Source organism: Bos taurus, chromosome 5 (genome assembly GCF_002263795.3).
Source record: "Bos taurus isolate L1 Dominette 01449 registration number 42190680 breed Hereford chromosome 5, ARS-UCD2.0, whole genome shotgun sequence".
In the NCBI taxonomy this organism is placed as follows: domain Eukaryota; kingdom Metazoa; phylum Chordata; class Mammalia; order Artiodactyla; family Bovidae; genus Bos; species Bos taurus.
Window position 1 is genome coordinate 47,544,136 of NC_037332.1, and position 21,610 is coordinate 47,565,745.

Below are 21,610 nucleotides of genomic sequence, written 5' to 3' on the forward strand. Positions count from 1 at the left end.
AGACATGGGAAATAAGAGCCTCATGGTAAAGTCCGAAGACTAGCTGACCAAATGCAGGAGAGACAGGAGGTCTAGGGCACACAAAGAAAAGGCCAAGAAGATCCATGAAGAGCAGAGGGTACGCGGGCTGTCCGTCAGACGGAGGCCGAGGTAGCCCACTGTCGGCTTTTTCCTTCTGAAGCAGGAACTGAGGACAGTAGCTCGGAGTCAGAGGATAGAAAGGAAAGGGAGCTTGGAGAAAAGCCTTCTAACAAGTGCTGTTAGGCCGACCTGAGACTCCGAAACCGGGCGGAGGTACAGCAAGGAGCGGGGAGCGGAGGCGGCGTGCGCGCAAGCCCACGCCTGCGCGGTGCTGCCCTGGACCTTCCCCTGCTCACCTGGGTACAGGTGCGGAGAAAGCCCATCACAGGGAACTGCTGAGGAGCTGGGCAGCGTGTCACAGACCAGACACTTTGCAGATCAAGTATGGCAGAAAAGAATGAAATGCTGCCAAGATGTTTAAGGGAAGTGAAGCCTGGGGATGAGCGCAGGTATCATAAGAAACTTGACAGAAAAGGGAGAAGTTGAGAGTCAGGAATTCTTAGTGTTGGAGGCCAGTTTGATGGATGAGAGCCAGAAGGATAGGAAGGTGTGATCCCAGAGGAAGGTGCTAGCCATTCCATGTGAACACCCATGTCCCAGGCACCATGCATAGTGCATCTTGTATGTTATTTTAATTTAACCTTACAGCAAAACCATGAAATTAATAGCACTCTCCTTATTTTACAGGTGGGGCCCCTGGGGCTCAAATACAGCAGCTAACTTGTTCAATGTCATGCAGCTGATTGATCTGCCCCAGAGTTTATGGATTAAATCAGGACCCCAAGGTTGAGACGGGGAGCAGTTGGATAATACAAAGGAGGATGGACTGCAGGAGCAAATCCCTCTCCTAGACCGGACTTAGGCATGTAGATGGGTCCACACATTAGTAATGGATTGCCACACCATGATGGCTAGGAGTGGGGATAAAGAAGCTAGACAAGGAAGCAAATTGTGTGAATAAAAGCCAGAGTATTGAAGAGAAAGGGTGAAATAGCAGACTGTACGAGCCCTAAAAGTGCTGATCATTTTGTATGCAGCTCAGCAGGGCTATGTAATTTGTAGGGGCCAGTACAAAATGAAAATGTAGGAGCTTTTGTTCAAATACAGTGATGTTAAGAGTACAGAAATATTAAAAACTCTCTCCTTCTTTCTGTAGTCGCTCTCTCTTGACCTGTCATGTTGCTTTTATTTACTATTTCATGCCTTGCTCCCTTGGCCACAGGGAATGCCTGCAGAGTGGGTGCAGACCCTCACAGATGCCCAGTGGCTGCTCTGTCCCATGACTCAGGGCATGATCCACTAGCTTTGGAATTCCACTTGAGATGCTGCATTCCAGCTGGAGGCCAAAAAAATCGGTCTCCCCTTCCCTCAGCCCCCTGTCCACGGGATTCTCCAGGCAAGATACTGGAGGGGAGCTTGGAGAAAAAGCTTCTAACAAGTGCCGTTAGCCATTTCCTTCTCCAGGGGATCTTCCTGACTGCGGTGGGCTACAGTCCATGGAGCTACAAAGAGTGGGACACGATTGAGGGACTAACACTTTCACTTTCCCTCAGCCCACCACCCCACCTTGGTGCCTGGGTTTGCATGGGCAAGAGATTCAAACACACACTGTGGCCCCGCCAGTCTAGAGAGGAGGTGTGTTTCCATCCTCCTTGAAGATAGCACAAGGCAATGTTCCCCCAGCCCCACCCTGCCTGCGCCTGCATCCTGTCCCTCACCATGGGCAGAGGGCAGCAGCGGGGCACAGGTGGGTTTGTTCTGCTGACATGACCCGGTCACTGTCCTGGGGAGAGGACAGAAAAGGGAAGGTGGATCCCGGGTGCTGGGAGTCACGGAAGGGGAGACTGGGAGGCAAGAAGCTAACCAGGGAAGGTGTAGAGGCAGTGGAAGGTGAAACCCCATGTGAGCCAAGGTTCCGAGCCCCTGATATAGGCTCCCCTGTTCCATCAGACCTCACTTACAAAATACAAATTAAAAGGTGAAACTGTTATGTTAGTTTGCTAAGGTTGCTATAACGGTGAATTATAGACTGAATGGCTTGAACAACTGACATATTATCATGTTTCTGGGGGCTAGATGTTTGAGATCAAGATACGGGTAGGTTTAGTTTATCTTGAGGCCCCTCTTCTTGGCTTGGAGATGGCCATTTTCTCCCTGTGTCTTTATGAAGTCTTTGTGTCTGTGTCCTTATCTCGTCTTCTTATAATGAATCTTATAAGATTAGGAATCTCCTTTTCTTGCCAATCATACTGGATTAGGGCCTACCCCAATGACCTCATTAAAGGGTCCTATTTTCAAACACAGGCACATTGTTGAGATACTAAGGATTAGGATTTCAAAATATAAATTGGAGGGAAGTATAATTCACTCGTAACAATTGTGAAGAATTTCAAGATGACTGCTGCAGCGCATTAACCCCCAAGCCTGGGACATTCCTGTGCACAGGGGCCCAGTCTGATCATATTGCACACAAAGCTATGAAGACTTCTTGGGCTGGGAGCTGCAGTGAGCAGCTGGAAGGACAGGACTTCCTCCTCCCAGCCCTGGAACTCTCAGGTTCATGGAAGAACGAGCACCCTTCCCTGGACCTAACTGTAAAAGAAGCATAGCAGTATTCGTTGTGAGAGCCAGGTTTTGTGAAGATAATGGGAAGGGTGACAATATCTTGAGCAGGCTGAGAATAAAAAGATGTTTCTTTGCAAGCAAATGAACATTCCATCAGAAAGAAGTGGGGCTGTCTGGAAGGGAGGTGGGCAGTGAGCAAAGAAACCCTGGAGGGAAGATGAGTATAGGAGGATGAGAGAGAACAGAATCAGAGGACTTTACATTTTATTACTTTTAATTATGCTGGTTTTAAATCCTCTGAATTCAGAAATTGAATTAAATTTTAATTGAATTATGATAAAATATTAACATTCCTTGATCCAACTGCTGCTGCACTTCACCTACAAACAGAGCATGACTGATGGATCAGTGGGAGGATATTTCATGCTGGTCTATCCTGTGTTCTCCTGTGGGCTCCCTTCCAATCAAGCAATATTTGCGGGGGATGGTCTAGGAAGAAGAACATTCTGCAGCTTTCATAGAGAATCTACTATCTCCACATTAGAAACAAAATTGTTATCACGTCACTGTAGTATTGTAACAAATTCAGCTGAGTCCCTTGACTATTTGCCTGGGGGTCATTATCCTCACTATCTTTTAATAGTTTCCTCCTAGAGAACAACAACAACAAAAGACTTGTCTGCATTTATACAGATAGAAATACAGGCAATTAATAAGTTTAAAGAGCTCCTCCAGTGGACTATCACTACAGGAAATTAACAACATGTGAAGTAGAAAGATAAAAACAGCTTTCTTACACAGAAAGCTACACAATAAAAATATTGATATATTGTTGTGTATGGTTTTCTTTTCTGTTCAAATCCCATCAAATAAGATTATAAAAATTAATTTTCAACTACTTAATAATGGCAATCATTTGAAAAAGTAATACATATGCATTGCAGAAAAAATTTAAAAAAGGAGAGCCATCATTATAACCCTACCCACATTCTTTTAGTACTCTTGTTAGTTTTCTTCTAGTCCTTTTTCTACAATTATGTATCCATATAGTTTCTTTTTGCAAAAAATAGGATCCTGAGACTTCCCTGACAGTCCAGTGGTTAGGAGTCCATGCTTCCAGTGCAGGGGGTATGGGTTCAATCCCTAAGAGCCCACATGCTGCAGGGCACAGTCAAAACATTTACAAAAAAAAAAAAAAAAAAAAGTAGGATCCTGTTTTACATAGTATTGAGTAATCTGCCTTTTCCCACTTAACATTGTAAAATGAACATTCTTTATAAAAATGTTAATAACTATTGTTGCTCAGTTGCTCAGTCACGTCTGACTCTTTGCGACCCCATGAACTGCAGAACCCCAGGCCTCCCTGTCCATCATCATCTCCCGGAGCTGGCTCAAACTCACCTCCATTGAGTTGGTGATGCCATCCAACCATCTCATCCTCTGTCGTCCCCTTCTCTGCCTGCCTTCAATTTTTTCCAGCATCAGGGTTTTTTATAATTTATTTCACAAATTTCCTGTCATTGAACATTTAGGTTCTTTACAGCTACTTACTATTGTAAACCACGTGGCAATGAACATCCTTCTAGCTATAATTCTTGCACCTCCATGGGATATGATTTCCAGAGAAATCACAGAAGTGTCAATCATGTGTCAGAGTTTTTAAGCCTTTCAAAAAACTGTATGTTTAATCAGGTAAAAAAGGGCTAAGAACTAGGCCTGCTTGCATAGTTACTGGGAATTTCCACATGAAAACAATAATAAAAAGCATAAAGATTAGAGCCACAAGACCAGGGATGAATGTCTGCCTCATCCACTGACAAGTTCTGAGACCTTTATTAGTCACTCAGCCTTTTTAGGTCTTGCTGTCATTAAACAGGGTTGCCAATGAGGTGAGAATATAGTTGTCCTTAGAGTTAGATCAGTTAATTCTGTATACAATAAATATGAACAGGAACAAACCAAGAGAGCACCGATGATTATATAAATGGGAAGAATGGGAACTCAAATACAAACAGAACCTTATCATCAGACATTTAATGAAATTTCTTTAAGACCTGTCTAGGCCAAAAAATGTTGGTTGACCACAGCTGCACAGGAAATAAGAGTTAGCAGACAAGTTGAAGGGGGTCACCCAGGTCCTGCCCAGGGGGTAGCAGTCTTGGTTAAGCATGAAGTTTCGTTGGCGAGACTATTTCTCTAGTGCATGAGACAGTCTCAAGCTTGCTTAGATCAACAAATTCCCCTGGCCATATCATATTGCTGCAAATATAATTTGCCTGCAGGGGGACAATGCACTAATAGGCTGCCTTGAGAATTTCAGTTCTCTGTACAGTTATATTTTTTCATTAGAAAGTAGAGAAGGATTATGCTGATTTCTATAAACCTCCATGAACCTGGTCAATGCAGTTCTGCCACTGAGAGTAAGCCCACTCCAAAGAGATTGATGAATTCAGGTCTCTGAGACGTCAAGGCTAAGATAAATCCCAAAAAACACCATGGTCAGTGCCAACCTTGATGAAGTCAGTCCTTTTGAGGGTGACCTGCTTTCTTTAAACTGCAACAAATACTGAACTAAATATTTCATTATGTTTTAAATTTATTCAGTAAACAGCAATGAGCATCTAACTTCATACCTGGAGGAGGTCACCATCTTAACACTGAAAAGAGACATAAATAACATGGCTATGATTACAAACAATAAACAAAAGATGAAAGTGGAAAAATCTAAATTACTGAAGGAGAGCAGAGGAGTAGGTGAGTAATCACTCAGGACAGTTTGAGAACAATTCATGGGAAAGTGATTTAGGGAGGTTATGAATGGTATATAAAGATGCACCAACCTGGAGGTGGGGTGGGGAGAGGAGGGCCTTCCAGATAGCTGGAATGCATGTGCTCAGACATGGAGATGAGAAGGGATGTGGTATGCTTCAGGAATCATAACAAATTTACTGGGACTAGAACAAGATGGAGAAAGCAACGGCACCCCACTCCAGTACTCTTGCCTGGAAAATCCCATGGCCGGAGGAGCCTGGTGGGCTGCAGTCCATGGGGTTGCTAAGAGTCGGACACGACTGAGCGACTTCACTTCCACTTTTCACTTTCATGCATTGAAGAAGGAAATGGCAACCCACTCCAGTGTTCTTGCCTGGAGAATCCCAGGGACAGGGGAGCCAGGGGGCTGCCGTCTATGGGGTCGCACAGAGTCGGACACAACTGAAGTGACTTAGCAGCAGCAGCAGCAGAACAAAAGATACAGAGTCTATATAAAGGTGACAGGAAGCAGGTAGTGATGAAATATAAATGATGGAAAAACAGTTTGGGACAAGTTTGTAAGTTCCTCTTGTTCTATTTGAAGAACTTTGGATCATATCTTGCATTCAAGATGGAGAAGTATATTTTTAAATATGACATGAAATCAGAGTTGGTTGACTTTATTCCTAATTTTTAAAAATTATGGACAGATGGACTTCCCTGGTGGTCCAGTGTTTAAGACCCCATGCTTCCACTGCAGGGAGCATGGATTTGATCTCAGGTCAGAGAAGTTCTGCTTGCCATGTGGTGTGGCCAAAAAAAATACTGGAAAGACATTTGTTGTTGTTCAGTCGTGTCTGACTCTCAGCACCCTAGGCTTCCCTGTCCTTCACCATCTCCCAGAGCTTGCTCAAACTCATGTCCATCGAGTCAGTGATGCCATCCAGCCATCTCATCCTCTGTCATTCCCTTCTCCTCCTGCCCTCAATCTTTTCCCAGCATCATGATCTTTTTAATGAGTCAACTCTTGGCATCAGGTGGCCAAAGAATTGGAGCTTCAGCTTCCACATCAGTCCCTCCAATGACTATTTAGGGTTGATTTCCTTTAGGATTGACTGGTTTGATCTCCTTGTAGTCCAAGTGACTCTAAACAGTCTTCTCAAAGACCACTGTTAAAAAGCATCAATTCTTCGGCACTCAGCCTTCTTTATGGTCCAACTCTCACATCCGTACACAACTACTGGAAAAACCATAGCTTTGACTCTACAGACCTTTGTCAGCAAAGTAATGTCACTGCTTTTTAATACACTGTCTAGATTTGGTGGTTCAGACAGTAAAGAATCTGCCAGCAATGAAGGAGACACTCCCCAGGTGGCTAAGTGATGAAGAATTTGCCAGCCAATGCAAGAGACACCAGTTCGATTCTGGGGTTGGGAATATCACCTGGGGAAGGGAATGGCAACCCACTCCAGTATTCTTGTCTGGAGAATTCCATGGACAGAGGAGCCTGGCAGGTTATAGTCCATGGGGTCACAAAGAGTCAGACACGACTAAGTGACTAACACACTAGGTTTGTCATAGCTTTTCTTCCAAGGAGCAAGTATCTTTTAATTTCATGGCTTCAGTAACCATCTGCAGTGATTTTGGAGCCCAAGAAAATGAAGTCTGTCACTGTTTTCATTGTTTCCCTATCTATTTGCCATGAAGTGATGGGACCAGATGCCATAATTTTTTTGGATGTTGAGTTTTAAGCCATTAACCTCAAAGAAAGTACTTGGTGGAGTGCCACATGGTCCTGAAATTGGCCTTATCCTGTAGAGCACTTTTTATCAACATTTTTGAAAAGAGAAAGCAATCTCATCAAACTGGCCAATGATACAGGTCAGAAAGGAACTTAAAGGTTGGATAATCAAACTAAAAATTATAAGACAACTATCATGTGGAATCTTCCTCAGTGATCAATACAAAGAAATAGAGGAAAACAATACAATGGGAAAGACTAGAAATCTCTTCAAGAAAATCAGAGATACCAAGGGAACATTTCATGCAAAGATGGGCTCAATAAAGGACAGAAATGGTATGGACCTAACAGAAGCAGAAGATATTAAGAAGAGGTGGCAAGAATACACAGAAGAACTGTACAAAAAAGATCTTCACGATCCAGATAATCACGAAGATGTGATCATCCCACTCATCTAGAGCCAGACATCCTGGAATGTGAAGTCCAGTGGGCCTTAGCAAGCATCACTATGAACAATGCTAGTGGAGGTGATGGAATTCCAGTTGAGCTATTTCAAATTCTAAAAGATGATGCTGTGAAAGTGCTGCACTCAATATGTCAGCAAATTTGGAAAACTCAGCAGTGGCCACAGGACTGGAAAAGGTTAGTTTTCATTCCAATCCCAAAGAAAGGCAATGCCAAAGAATTCTCAAACTACCACACAATTGCACTCATCTCACACGCTAGTAAAGTAATGCTCAAAATTCTTCAAGCCAGGCTCAGCAATACGTGAACCGTGAACTTCCAGATGTTCAAGCTGGTTTTAGAAAAGGCAGAGGAACCAGAGATCAAATTTCCAACATCCCTTGGTTCATGGAAAAAGCAAGAGAGTTCCAGAAAAACATCTATTTCTGCTTTATTGACTATGCCAAAGCCTTTGACTGTGTGGATCACAATAAACTGTGGAAAATTCTGAAAGAGATGGGAATACCAGACCACCTGACCTGCCTCTTGAGAAACCTGTATGCAGGTCAGGAAGCAACAGTTAGAACTGGACATGGAACAACAGACTGGTTCCAAATAGGAAAAGGAGTACGTCAAGGCTGTATATTGTCACCCTGCTTATTTAACTTCTATGCAGAGTACATCATGAGAAACGGTGGGCTGGAAGAAGCACAAGCTGGAATCAAGATTGCTGGGAGAAGTATCAATAACCTCAGATATGCAGATGACACCACACTTATGGCAGAAAGTGAAGAAGAACTAAAGAGCCTCTTGATGAAGGTGAAAGAGGAGAGTAAAATAGTTGGCTTACAGCTCAACATTCAGAGAACTAAGATCATGGCATCTTGTCCCATCACTTCATGGGAAATAGATGGGGAAACAGTGGAAACCATGGCTGACTTTATTTTTCTGAGCTCCAAAATCACTGTGGATGGTGATTGCAGCCATGAAATGAAAAGATGCTTACTCCTTGGAAGGAAAGTTATGACCAACCTAGATAGCATATTCAAAAGCAGAGACATTATTTTGCCAACAAAGGTCCATCTAGTTAAGGCTATGGTTTTTCCAGTGGTCATGTATGGATGTGAGAGTTGGACTATAAAGAAAGCTGGGTGCCGAAGAATTGATGCTTTTGAACTGTGGTGTTGGAGAAGACTCTTGCGAGTCCCTTGGACTGCAAGGAGATCCAACCAGTCCATCCTAAAGGAGATCAGTCCTGGGTGTTCATTGGAGGGACTGATGTTGAAGCTGAAACTCCAATATTTTGGCTACCTGATGCAGACAGCTGACTCATTTGAAAAGACCGTGATGCTGGGAAAGATTGAGGGCAGGAGGAAGAGGGGACAACAGAGGATCAGATGGCTGGATGGCATCACCGACACAATGGACATGGCTTTGGTGGACTCTGGGAGTTGGTGATGGACAGGGAGGCCTGGCATGCTGCAGTTCATGGGGTTGCAAAGAGTAGGACACGACTGAGCAACTGAACTGAATTGAACTGAAGAAATAATACAAATGAATTTATTTACAAAATAAAAGCAGACTCACAGACATAAAAAACAAACCTGTGGCTACCAATGGAGGTAGGAACAAATTAGTGGTTTGGGATTAGCAAATACAGATTACTATATATAGCATAAACAACAAGATCCTGCTGTATAGCACTAGAAACTATAGTCAATATCTTGACATAAACTATAATGGAAAAGAATCTGTGTGTGTGTGTATATATATATATATACACATATATTATTAAACTGAGTCACTTTGCTGTATACCTGAAACACAATATTGTAAATCAATCAATTTCTTTAAAGACTAGTTCTTGTATTTAAAAAATGTTTATGGAGCATCTGCAATGTTATAGGAAATTTTCTAAGTTGGTAGGAATCTAGGTGTGAACAAGTGAAAGTCCTTGACTTTCTGGATTTTATACTCTAGAGAAACCTGATGATAAACAAATAAATATATAATACAGTGTCATGCACTGACAAATGAAGAAAACAGACACAACATAAAAGGTAGTAGAAAGTAATTACAGAGGGAGGAATTCTGGGGCGAGAGTTCCAGGCGGGAACTACTAGGGTAAAAGTCCTGCAGGGGAATGAGCCTTGCGCGCAAAAAGGCTAGAAAGGCTGGAGTCGATGCTGAAAGGGGGCGTGATGAGAACTGAGTGGGAAGAAATGGAAGGTTAGTCAGGAGCTTCTTCAAAAGGTGAAATCAATAAATCAAAACAAGCAAGATGGCACTGAAGCACGACGCTATGAAGTCATTTAAAAATGGTTGGAGAGTGTTATAAAATACAAATGTAATACACTCTGGGTTTTATTTCATAGAAATCAATTACACAGGGAAAGGATGAAGGAGAGGTGTGCTGTCAGCAGTTTATGTGAAAAACACGTCAAGGCCTTCATAGATCCACAAGCTCAGTGAGAGCTAGTATAAAATGATGAATTTGAGACACACACACACACACATTCTCCAGCAACAAGCACATATACAGATGTGTATGTGCACGCATTTACCTACGCTTAACACAGCTTTCAGTGGTAAAGAATCTGCCTGCCAATACAGGAGAGGCAGGTTTGGTCCCTGGATCAGGAAGATCCCCTGGAGAAGGAAATGGCAACCCACTTCAGTATTCTTGCCTGGGAAATCCCATGGACAGAGAGGCCTGGCAAGTGGAGTCTTTACCACTGAAAGTTGTGTTAAGTGTGAGTAAATGCATGCACATATGCACGTGTATGTGCTTGTTTGTGGGGCGCGTGTGTGTGTCTCAAATTCATTTTATACGGCTCTTACTGAGCTTGTGGATCTACCGCGGCCGTGAGGTGTTTTTCACATGGGGTTGCAAGAGAATCAGACGTGACTTATCGACTAAACAACAACAGCACAACGTTAGACAAAATGAACAGTGCATACCCAAATTAAATGACAGAATAAACTAATATTCTTTTTACCCACCACATTGAAAGTATTACATTTAACTTGATGATACATTTTATGAGTTATTGACGATTACAATTTTTTCCAGGACCAGGATGCTGTGAAAAATAAAAATACCCACTCACGTATGTTTTTGGCTTTCCATCCATTCTTCCAAGACTCTGAGCTCTGCTAATTTAAAGGTCCTAGATCTCAAGTGAGAAATGATCCCATGTGGACACAACCACGGTTTCACTGAATTGGAATTTGAGGGACTGGCTTTTGGGGCTCTTTCTTCCACTGAACCAAGAAGAAAGAAGTAGATTATTATACTGTTTCTGGGTATTGATTGCAGTTATCAAGGGGAATCAGATTGGTGAGCACAGCAAGGGCAGGGAGGTCTGAGTTGGGAATCCAGGAAGCTGTGTGTGTACCCCCATCCAGGAGTAAAAGTACACGTGCAGTTGTCACACACTAATAAAGGCAGGGCCAGCGGAGACACACGTTCCAGCAATGAAGGTTTACTGCACACCCTCAAGGAAGGAAACCCAGATCACCAGGGTGCCGGCTGAGGGCAAAGGGAGCATGGAAGGAGACTTAGAAAAAAAGCATATTATACACGCAAATTGCAGACTTGTGACAAATAATAGAAACAAAAACCATAGCAGCCAAGCATATTTCCTTGGTTTTGTATTTATCTGTGTATTATTTACCAATTTTTATTTTTCCTCTCTTTTCTGCTATATAAGAAATGTTGGGGATGATTGCCTGTATAGTTAGAAAATCCAGGTGGAAGAAACATTAAGATCACCTAGAGACAGAAACGGAGAAGGCAATGGCACCCCACTCCAGTACTCTTGCCTGGAAAATCCCATGGACGGAGGAGCCTGGAAGGCTGCAGACCATGGGGTCGCAAAGAGTCGGATACGACTGAGCGACTTCACTTTCACTTTTCACTTTCATGCATTGGAGAAGGAAAAGGCAACCCACTCCAGTGTTCTTGCCTGGAGAATCCCAGGGACAGGGGAGCCTGATGGGCTGCCGTCTATGGGGTCGCACAGAGTCAGACACGACTGAAGCGACTTAGCAGCAGCAGCAGCAGAGACAGAAATGATGACTGATGAGAACTTGGGTCTCCTCTTTGGGCAGAACAACAGCATCTTGAATTATTTAAGTGTTATTAGTATGATACTGTCATTGTCCCTGCGAAGTTAAACATAGGGTACGAAGGTGAGGATAAAATGCTGAATGACTGAAGAATAGGATTTGTCTGTTGGCTTTTAGCTCCATGCTTGTCCTTCTGTGCTTTCCACTATAGTTCAGACAAAACTGTACATCCTAGATGCCCTTGGCAGCTAACTTCTCATTATGGGATGTGGAAGAAATGGAGAAACTTTTTCTTTCCCTGCTTCTTACCAGGCCCCTGGCAGTGGCAATAGCCAAGGGTCGTGTCCAAGTTCCTGCTTCTCTCCTTGGCAACACTATTCCAGAAGCATTAGTAGCAAGTTCTCAGCAGCCTCAGAGGTCAGTGGTCATGAGCTCTTAATTACACATTTTCCTTTTTTTTTCTCTTTCATCTGTAAGAGTGAGAATGGCTTCCTATAGTATTACTCTCTGGATAACTTTGCATTTTTCTCTGCACTTCTAGCCTTTCCAACCCTTTGATGGTCAATTCCCAATATTAAATTCCATCTGTTTGAAATAGCTAGTAGGCGAGTAATACTACGGGAAGCCATTCTCACTCTTACAGATGAAAGAGAAAAAAAAGGAAAATGTATAAACAGTTAAATGTAATACGCTCAGTGTGGTGGGTAAAAAGTAGAGATTCTATTTTTCCATAAGCACAGTCACTGATTACAGATGAACCCATGGCCCAGCCTATGCAAAGAAAAAACATGGAGTCAATTCGAAGAGGAAGAGATGGTCACGGACAGGCAGGGCAACATGGAGAGATCAGATAAAGTCTATGAGCTCAAGGACAACATACTGTGATTCTCTGGTGCCTGGCAGCTTCGGGGGGTTATAGGGTCCAGCGTGTGGCCTTGGGAATAGTGGCTGAAGGGGAGTTTAAGTGTGGCTTCAGTCTAATCCATGAGCTCTTTTAACTGTGATGCAGCAATGCTGCCTCGTTCACTCACATGACCATAGAAATCAAGAGCAAAAAATGCCAGGATACGAAATGGGAAGAAAGATGAACACATGTCAGACCATGCCTCCTAAAATATGGTGATAATTTTTTATTAAGGAAATACATTTTAATGGCCAAAACAGGATACTGATAATCACATGAATTATCACTCCTTCTTCAAACTGCCAGACAAATGCATAATGAAAATGTCAGAGATTGCTCTGCCTACCACAGCAAGCAAGAGCCTCAGAGCTGCAGGCAGTGAGTTAACATAAACATGCGTATCTGGGTTTGTCCGCATACTGGAAAATAAGTACGCATTTTTCTCCAGGTATATAAAATACAAACAATAAAAGGTCATTGATTAATATGTGCCCTTGGCTGAAGTCATTGCAGCCTTTTTAAAAGTCATATGATATAAACATTCAAAAACCCCACAAGATCCAGTGTTTAATGGTCCTGCAAGTACATTATAATTCACCTGTACACTTTCAGAAGGACATGAAATTATCATCAGTAAATAATGGGACTAAGAAGACCGCCAGAAATTTATACCTCACTCTAGTGTGCTGTTCAGAATGATTCCATTTTACATTGTATTTAGGTATTGGTTTCCTTTTCTTTGTTGAAATTTTTGTAGTGATGGCGCCATTGGTGTGACCTGGCATTTCTTTCCTAGGAAACACAAAAACAGCACCAACACATTAATTTGGTATAAAAGACCAAAATTTGTGGCTGTGTTATGCTCTTAAGAAGTCAACACTCATTTATCTTACAGCTAGATTTACTAAGGAAGTGTTTTTATCATATTCCTATACTCTGTAACTTCCTTATGTCCACAACTGTCCCAAACAGAAATCATTAGAGTTGGTATTTTACCCTGGAGTATATTTTGCTTTCTCCCTTTATGATGAACACATTACTGTGGATCCCATTACACTTGTTTCATAACCTCCATGTCTACCTGCTGGAGCAAAGCTCTGTGTTCAGTCATTCTTTCTCTGCACACTTGCAAGTTTTATTTTCAGTTGGTAACTACAATTAGAGTCTACTAAGTTCAGCATGGATAGTGGGGCACCAGACTAGGATATGGATACCTTAGGGTGAAAAATTTACCTCCCCAAAGATCTTTAACTGTAGGTTGTTTCTTGAAGTAAGCATAGATGTTAAAAGTAACTTTTAAAGATTTTACCAAAATCAACTAAAATTTGATTACAGATATTCTCAGTTGTGTACTGTGATCTCTTCTCCATTCTTCCGTATTTCTGCTCATCTGGTTTTTGCTTCTTGGGCTGCCTTTTACCTCTAAAAACTTGTTACTCCAAGGATACCAGACAAATCTGTATGGAAGTGTCCACATCATGGAGGTTGGAAGACAAAAAAAAATAAAGGGCATTGGAATAAAAGCAAGATTACAAGTTGCCAGGTGCTATCAAGGACACAGCTGAGCAAAGAGTCAGACCAAGGTAGAAATGTAGAGAATATTTTCTCCAAAATAAAAATAGCTTTATTATTTTCTGATAATAAAAGTGATACATGCTCATTATAAAAATTTCAAATACATAAAAGTCTAACAAAAGTAATGATCACCCAAATACCGCAGCCCAGAAAGAAACCATTACTAACTTTTTAGCAAAGATTTCTCTATGAAACATATATTATTTAAAAATATCCAGTATTATAAATGGGCTCATATTAAACACGCTATTCTGTGGTCTGCTTTTTCATTCACTAACATTTCAAGGACAAATTTTCCATAGCAGTAAACATAGATCTAAACAATTTTAAATTAGGCAGATGTGTATAACTCAATTATAGACTTGTGCTATAATTTATTTAACCTGTCTTCTATTGAAGGATATGTACGCTGTTTCCAGTATTTTAATATCATAAACATTAAAAAGTACCTATTTGCCCTCATGTGTACACACTTGTGAAGTTTTTATTCATTACGATGAATTCCTAAACAAATTTCTGGGTAAAAGCAATGGGTAAACAGAACCATTTAAAGTTTTGATACATACTGCCTTCTAGAACTGTGTGTAGTCGCTCAATCGTGTCCGACTCTTTGTGACCCTGTGGACTGTGGCCCACCAGGCTCCTCTGTCCATGGGATTCTCCAGGCAAGAACACTGGAGTGGGCAAGCTGTACCAATTTCCACTTGCATGAACAGTGTAGGAGGGTTCCTTTTCCTCCATACCCTCTCCAGCATTTGTTGTCTGTGGATTTTTTGATGATAGTCATTCTGACTGGTATGAGGTGGTATATCATTGTAGTTTTGATTTGCATTTCTCTGCATGAAATTAAAAAGACGCTTACTCCTTGGAAGAAAAGTTATGACCAACCTAGATAGCATATTGAAAAGCAGAGACATTACTTTGCCAACAAAGGTCCATCTGGTCAAGGCCATGGTTTTTCCAGTGGTCATGTATGGATGTGAGAGTTGGGCTGTGAAGAAAGCTGAGCTCAGAAGAATTGATGCTTTTGAACTGTGGTGTTGGAGAAGACTCTTGAGAGTCCCTTGCACTGCAAGGAGATCCAACCAGTCCATTCTGAAGGAGATCAGCCTTGGGTGTTCTTTGGAAGGACTGATGCTGAAGCTGAAACTCCAGTACTTTGGCCACCTCATGCGAAGAGTTGACTCATTGGAAAAGACTTTGATGCTGGGAGGGATTGCGGGCAGGAGGAGAAGGGGACGACAGAGGATGAGATGGCTGGATGGCATCACCGACTCGGTGGACATGAGTTTGAGTGAACTTCGGGAGTTGGTGACGGACAGGGAGGCCTGGTGTGCTGCAATTCACGGGGTCGCAGAGTCGGACATGACTGAACAACTGAACTGAACTGAACTGAATATAAGTTATTCCTCTTCAGAGCAGATATGTCCTGGGCTTAAATAATTTTCACTTTGTATCCCCAGTCCATCATCAGTGTTACTTAGGATGAGAGTCAACTTCTTTGAACCTCATTTCCCTTGATCTTATGGTAACAGAACACAGATCAGTAGTTTAGATGATGTGTGACTGCAGCTCGCACACCCAAATATTAACTGAGTCTGACCCTCCTTCAAGTACACTCTTCCTACCTTCTTATATTCCATCCCAATTTACATCAGTCTGTAAGAAAATTTCAAAATTAAGGAGTCACTGAAAAACAATGGAGATGTTCAAATGATTATATTTATAGAGATGACCATAAAAAATTGCAGTAAGGCAGATGACATCAATAAGAAGGTTCTTAAGTGAAAGTTTGGTGAGCAATGAAGGTTTGGGAGGCATCTTCAGAATAAAAGTGCTTCCCAAGAAAATACTTGCAATCCAGTGGACCATTAATATACCTAAATAACTTGGGACATAAAGATGGACGCAAAATACAAGAAACATCAGCTTCTCTGTCAAAATTCAAAATGTTGGCTTATCATTGCCTACACATGATTTGGGAATGTTTTTCACCATGAGGCAAATTTATAAGCCGTGTACACAACTTTTAATTCTTTTCAACAATGCCTCAGATATTAATATTTGAAATTAGACTTTCAACCAAGAATGATGAAGTGGAACTATTTAAACAAATGACCGATGACAGTCTAGATATTAGAAAGACAGACTTGGGAGCAAACTAAATGACAGTGTTGAGATACTAGATACCAATGATTCTGAAGAGGTTTGAAGGATTATCCGATTCAGTCATTCACTTGGTGGGCCATATTATGTGTCAGGTACTGTGCTAGCCATTAAGGATACCAAAAAGAGCACGATATAGCCTCTACCCCCAGGGAAGTTTCAGTTTTATGAGGAGACAGAAGTCAACAGGCAGTTCCAGTGTGGGGTGATGGTGTGGTGAGGCATGTGTAGACGCTTCAGATTCCTTACTGGAAGCCTGCTGAAGATGGCATCAGTCCTAGTAATCTTTGCCTCCTCCTTACTCTTTCAGCCCTTACTTTCGGTTCCAAAAGTTTGTGGCTCAAATAACAGGTGTTGTAATAGAACAGTTAACTTGGGCAGATGCCTTTTCATCCTTAATAAAATGTTTGCTTCTTACCTAGTACTCTAGTAGCTAACATAGTACCTTGATTCTGGCAGATGCCTCACAAATGCTTCTCATGTAACTTTCACTTCCTAGACTCACTCTATCTCAGGTCATAAAAGCTGTTTTACACAAGCTGTTCTATCATCCCATGAAACTCCACAATGACGCAGTGGGTCACAGATCATTACAATTCTCCAGAAGCCAATAAAATTGACTATGCTAGAAATCCCATAGCTGACTTCCAAAACAACAAAACACTTTCTTCATGTTTTGGGGGCTATAAAATGGGACAAAAATCTATCAAGTAAATAGGATCTACCTGGAGGATAGCCCACGGTACATTACAAAGATGAAGGTGAATGAAATTCTTTACTAATTTATCTTTACTGATCATAGGAAACACTTGGGGCCTCTTGGTTTCTTCATGTGTCTTAGTCTTTATATCATGAGGCCACTAAAGTATCCTCTTACTGCCTATAGCAGGATGGGAGATTTAATTCCTATCAGTTAACACTTATCAACAAACCCACTAGAAGGCAAATCTGGTAAGGAGTACTGGGTCACTCAATAGTAAATTCTGGTTATTTCTAACCACAGTAGTATCTGCTTACCATATCGTTAATTAGGTTATTGCCAGTTAATCTGACTTGGTTTTTAAGATGTCCAAAATAGTCACACCCAAGCAAGGTGATCTAGTTAAAAAAAAACTCATTGATGAATAGTATTTCTAGACCTTCTACTCAATGCTAAGCAAACTCCTATGCAATAGTTTGGGAGCTAGCAATCTGTGTTTTTAACAAGCCTTCCATGTCATTTTGTTGCATGCTAAAGTTTGACAAACGCTGCTTCAAGTCAATTAAGCAAATTCCAATCAACATCATACCAACAGATTATACATGTGCTGAATAATGGTGTGGGCCTGGTGTCAATGAGAACTTCCTAATGATTTCCCTTTGAAGGTACTGCGAGATTCAGATTCAAAGTGAAAAGCAGTTTAACAAAGAGTCAGTTCTTTATTATCTTGATTACCTCATTTGAATTATTAGTGGCAACTTCATCCGATTCCAAGCTTATTTGCCCGATTCAGCCAAAATACATTCAGCCTACATGAAACAAGCTAAATCGACCTCAGAATGGCTAGCTATTTATAAAGCCAAATGTCAAAGACTTTCACAGCTTCCTGTGATTAACAAGGAATCAAGAGTTGGGTATAATCAAAAGAGTTTTCAAACTAGGCCAGGTCATCACAAGAAGCAAGATCAATGAAGTCTAGTGCAACCCCTTCCCCCGACAGTCTCAACATAGGGGCAGTTTGGGAGCATTGTGAACATGCTTCATGCTCAGATGGGGAAGACAGCAATGGGCAGTCAGAATGTGTCAGACCAGCCCTCGGAGATGGCCTCTCCCAGCTGCTTGCCTGGGGCTTTTATTTGACTTGTCAATCAGGCTACAGCTTACTGTGTTTTGAATCTCACTTCCTGCCGTAAGATCCTTTTTCTCAGAACCATAGCTCCATGTTTTAGACCTTAGTCTGTTAACCTGACCCTGATTTCTGATGATTTCCTTCTTTGAATAATTGCTCTTGAATCTGGACTCCAATCTGACGATCATTAACTCAACTGTACAGATTCACCAAAAGAATAAAATAAAAACTTACCCAAAAATGGGCCTATTCCTTTGATACAGAGAAAACTAGAGGTCTGCCCTTATATAGTAAACATCCTGGAGAGGGAGATTCTGTAAATCCTCTGGAAATGGTTTTCATGAGTGTTTCTGTCTATCATCATAAAGACAGTCATTATCCCTACTTGGTTAATTTACTCAGGAATGTTTACTATAGCTGACTTTTTTATTATGTGGGTTCACAGAGATAATGTCACTCAATTTAACTTATAAGGAAACACCTGCTCTGTATAGGATAACATGCTAGGCCTAGAAGAGATGGACCCTACACAGTCAGGGAGTATGATAAACAGAGTAATGGTCCCAAAGATGTCCATGTCCTAATCCTGAATACACGACTTTATAGGAGAAATGGGACACTGTGGCTGTGATTAAACAAAGGATCTTAAGATACAGAGATTTTCCTGGATTACCTGAGTGGGCCCAATGCCATCACAAGGATCTTTTGGAGAGCCAAAGGAAGAGGAAGAGGTGATGAAGAAGAGCTCAGAGAGACAGAAAGAGAGATCTAGATTTAAAGATGTGACAGATACTGGCTTTGAGGATGGAAGAAGAAGGCATGAACCAAAGAATGCAAATAGCATTTTGAAGCTAGAAAAGGCAAAGGAACGAACTCTCCCCTAGATCCTCCAGAAGGAATGCCAAGGACTTCTGACCTCCAGAGCTGTATAATAATTAATTTATGTTGCTTTAACCCACTAACCTACTGTTGTGATAGCAGTAGGAAACTAATACAGGGAGTTTATCATCTAGTAAGAGAGAAAAGATATCATAGGTAACTTGGATATGATTCAGAAAGTGACAGGTATAAACGAGAAATGCAAAGAAACTGTTACAGATGATACAAATAAACTTATTTACAAGATATAAACAGACTCGCAGACACAGAAAACAAACTTATTAAACAGGAAAGGAGGTTTAGGAGTTTGGGATTAGTAGATACAAACCATGATATATAAAACATAAACAACAAGGTCCTACTATATAGCCCTGGAGGAGGGCATGACAACCCACTCCAGTATTCTTGCCTGGAGAATCCCATGGACAGAGGACCATGGCAGGCTATGGTCCATGGGGTCGCAAAGAGTCAGACAGGACTGAAGCAACTTAGCACACAAGCACCTACTGTATGGCACAGGGAACCATATTCGGTATCTTGTAGTAAACCACAATGGGAAAGAATATAAAAAAGAATATGTGTATATATATACAGGTATATGTATACATATACACACGTATAACTGAATCATTTTGCTGTACATCAGAAGCTAACACTGTAAATCAACAATACTTCAATAAAAAAAACTTTACAAATGGGAAAAAAAAAGAGAAATTGCTATGGAAATGCTGATAAAGTAAGTAATATTGGCTGGAAAGATTAGGAAAGCTTCCTGGAGGAGGCAATTATGGTGGGCCCTGAAAGACTGGCTAGAATTTCAAAAGGGAGAGATCTGGTAAACACTAGGAGTAAAGGCATAGAGTTGGAATCAAACAAAAAGCTGACTGAGGCTTTTATGACCAGCCAGTTTCTTAGGAACAAGAATTATTTGATTAAAATTTCATCATCTACTCAGGATATAATAGTCTCTAAGTATGTAAAAAATTATAATACTAGTCATATAACAACTATATTATATGAAATAATCTAAGATTTAAATACAGAAATACAGATCTTGGGCATGTAATGACCAAGGGTGAAACTGGCTCATTTTCACATATGCAGACTTGACAGGGATAAAAGAAACATACTAAGAGTCAATCGAAATAAGCAAAAAGGCAATTCTTTAAAAAGATTTCTATTAACATTTACAAATCAGACATTTCCTGCAACCTCTGCAGGCAGGCTAAACCAAAACAATGGAACCCAACTGAACTGAACATACTTGGAAGCAGATTGGAGGCTCTAAGGACTCACATGGATGTGACAGAGAAGACACTGTAATCCAGATCCTTTCTAGTAGGTTTTGACTGCTCTGTCTGAAGTCAGAGTCCACAATCTTAAACAATTCTGAATGGTTTTAATTTAGCCCAGGCTGGATCATGAGGCAATGATCCTACTAAAACAAACTTTTAAGCCACTCTGTTCTACAAGTTGGAAGGGAAGGAATGGAATGGGATTGGTCACACTGTTGATGGGCATCAGCCAAATGTATCATCCCTTATCCTCCAGCACTACTGATGAAGACAGTGGCTTCCCCAGATGAGACCTTACTCAGTGCCTCAGCAATTCTTGCTTTCTTCTTTATCCTCATCAGAAACCGATGCCTTTTTGTACAGTTTGCATTCATTCCATGAAAATATGGAGGAACAGCTAGTCTCCACTGGCCTGCTCCTATAGGAATGGCCTGGAGCTTCTGCAGAAGTGTCCGTATGCACACTGGGGGCCCTCAAGTCCAGGGATGGAGTTGCACACTTTGGAGACCAGCTTTCCTCACAAGGAGACCCGGACCTACTGGAAGAGTCCTCATTCCCCCTACTACCCGTCTTTTTGTCAAAGCCCAGGAATGTGACCTCAGACTGGCTGCATTCAAAGGGAGTCTTCTGAGTCATTCTATCTTTTCTCAAACTTTGATCATGAGGCGGCGATGGATTATTCTGGTTTTCGTCATCTTCCACTGGAATGCTCGGAACATTATCGAAGAACAGAGGAGAAGGACTCCTGAAGGACTTGAGGGATGTGGGAGGATCTTCCGCAAAATACAAGCTGGCTTGAGTACTTTCAAGAATATTTAGGACCTGAATAACCAAGAAACAAACACACACTGAATGAAGTCTCAATAACCTCTCCTTTAACCTTTTTTTCTGTCTACCTATTAAGGAATATTCTCTTTTTTCATGAAATAAGTTTAACTAATGTGGGAGACCTGGATTTTATCCCTAAGTTGGGAAGATCCCCTGGAGAAGGGAATGGCAACCCACTCCAGTATTCTTGCCTGGAGAATCGCATAGATAGGGTCTACAGTCCATGGGGTTGCAAAGAGTCGGACACAACTTAGCAACTAACACATTGTCTTTATAGAATTTGAAATGAGAAAGAATTAAAGATTAGCTAAAATTCTTCATGTTAATAACTAAATTAAGTGACTTAAAGCAAAGTAGAAAAGCCACTGAACTGAATTCAACATCAAGAGATCTGGAGTGTCTTGCTGGTCCAGTGGTTAGGAGTCTGCCGGCCAATGAGGGGGAAACGGGTTTGATCCCTGGTCCAAGAAGACATAACATG

General features: G+C 41.4%; 1 protein-coding gene across 2 annotated transcripts in view; it reads right to left on the reverse strand.

Annotated features, from left to right (window-relative positions):
• Window positions 1–14,158: 14,158 nt before the first annotated feature.
• IRAK3 (interleukin 1 receptor associated kinase 3) overlaps window positions 14,159–21,610 on the reverse strand; it is a 66,531-nt gene continuing 59,079 nt past the window's right edge. The window contains exon 12 of one of the 2 annotated variants that reach the window (XM_024991593.2): window positions 14,159–21,123. In XM_024991593.2, the coding sequence (XP_024847361.1) occupies window positions 20,608–21,123 (516 nt within the window). In that variant the 3' untranslated portion in view covers window positions 14,159–20,607. The remainder of the gene's footprint in view (window positions 21,124–21,610) is intronic. The other variant, NM_001190299.2, reaches the window with a different exon arrangement.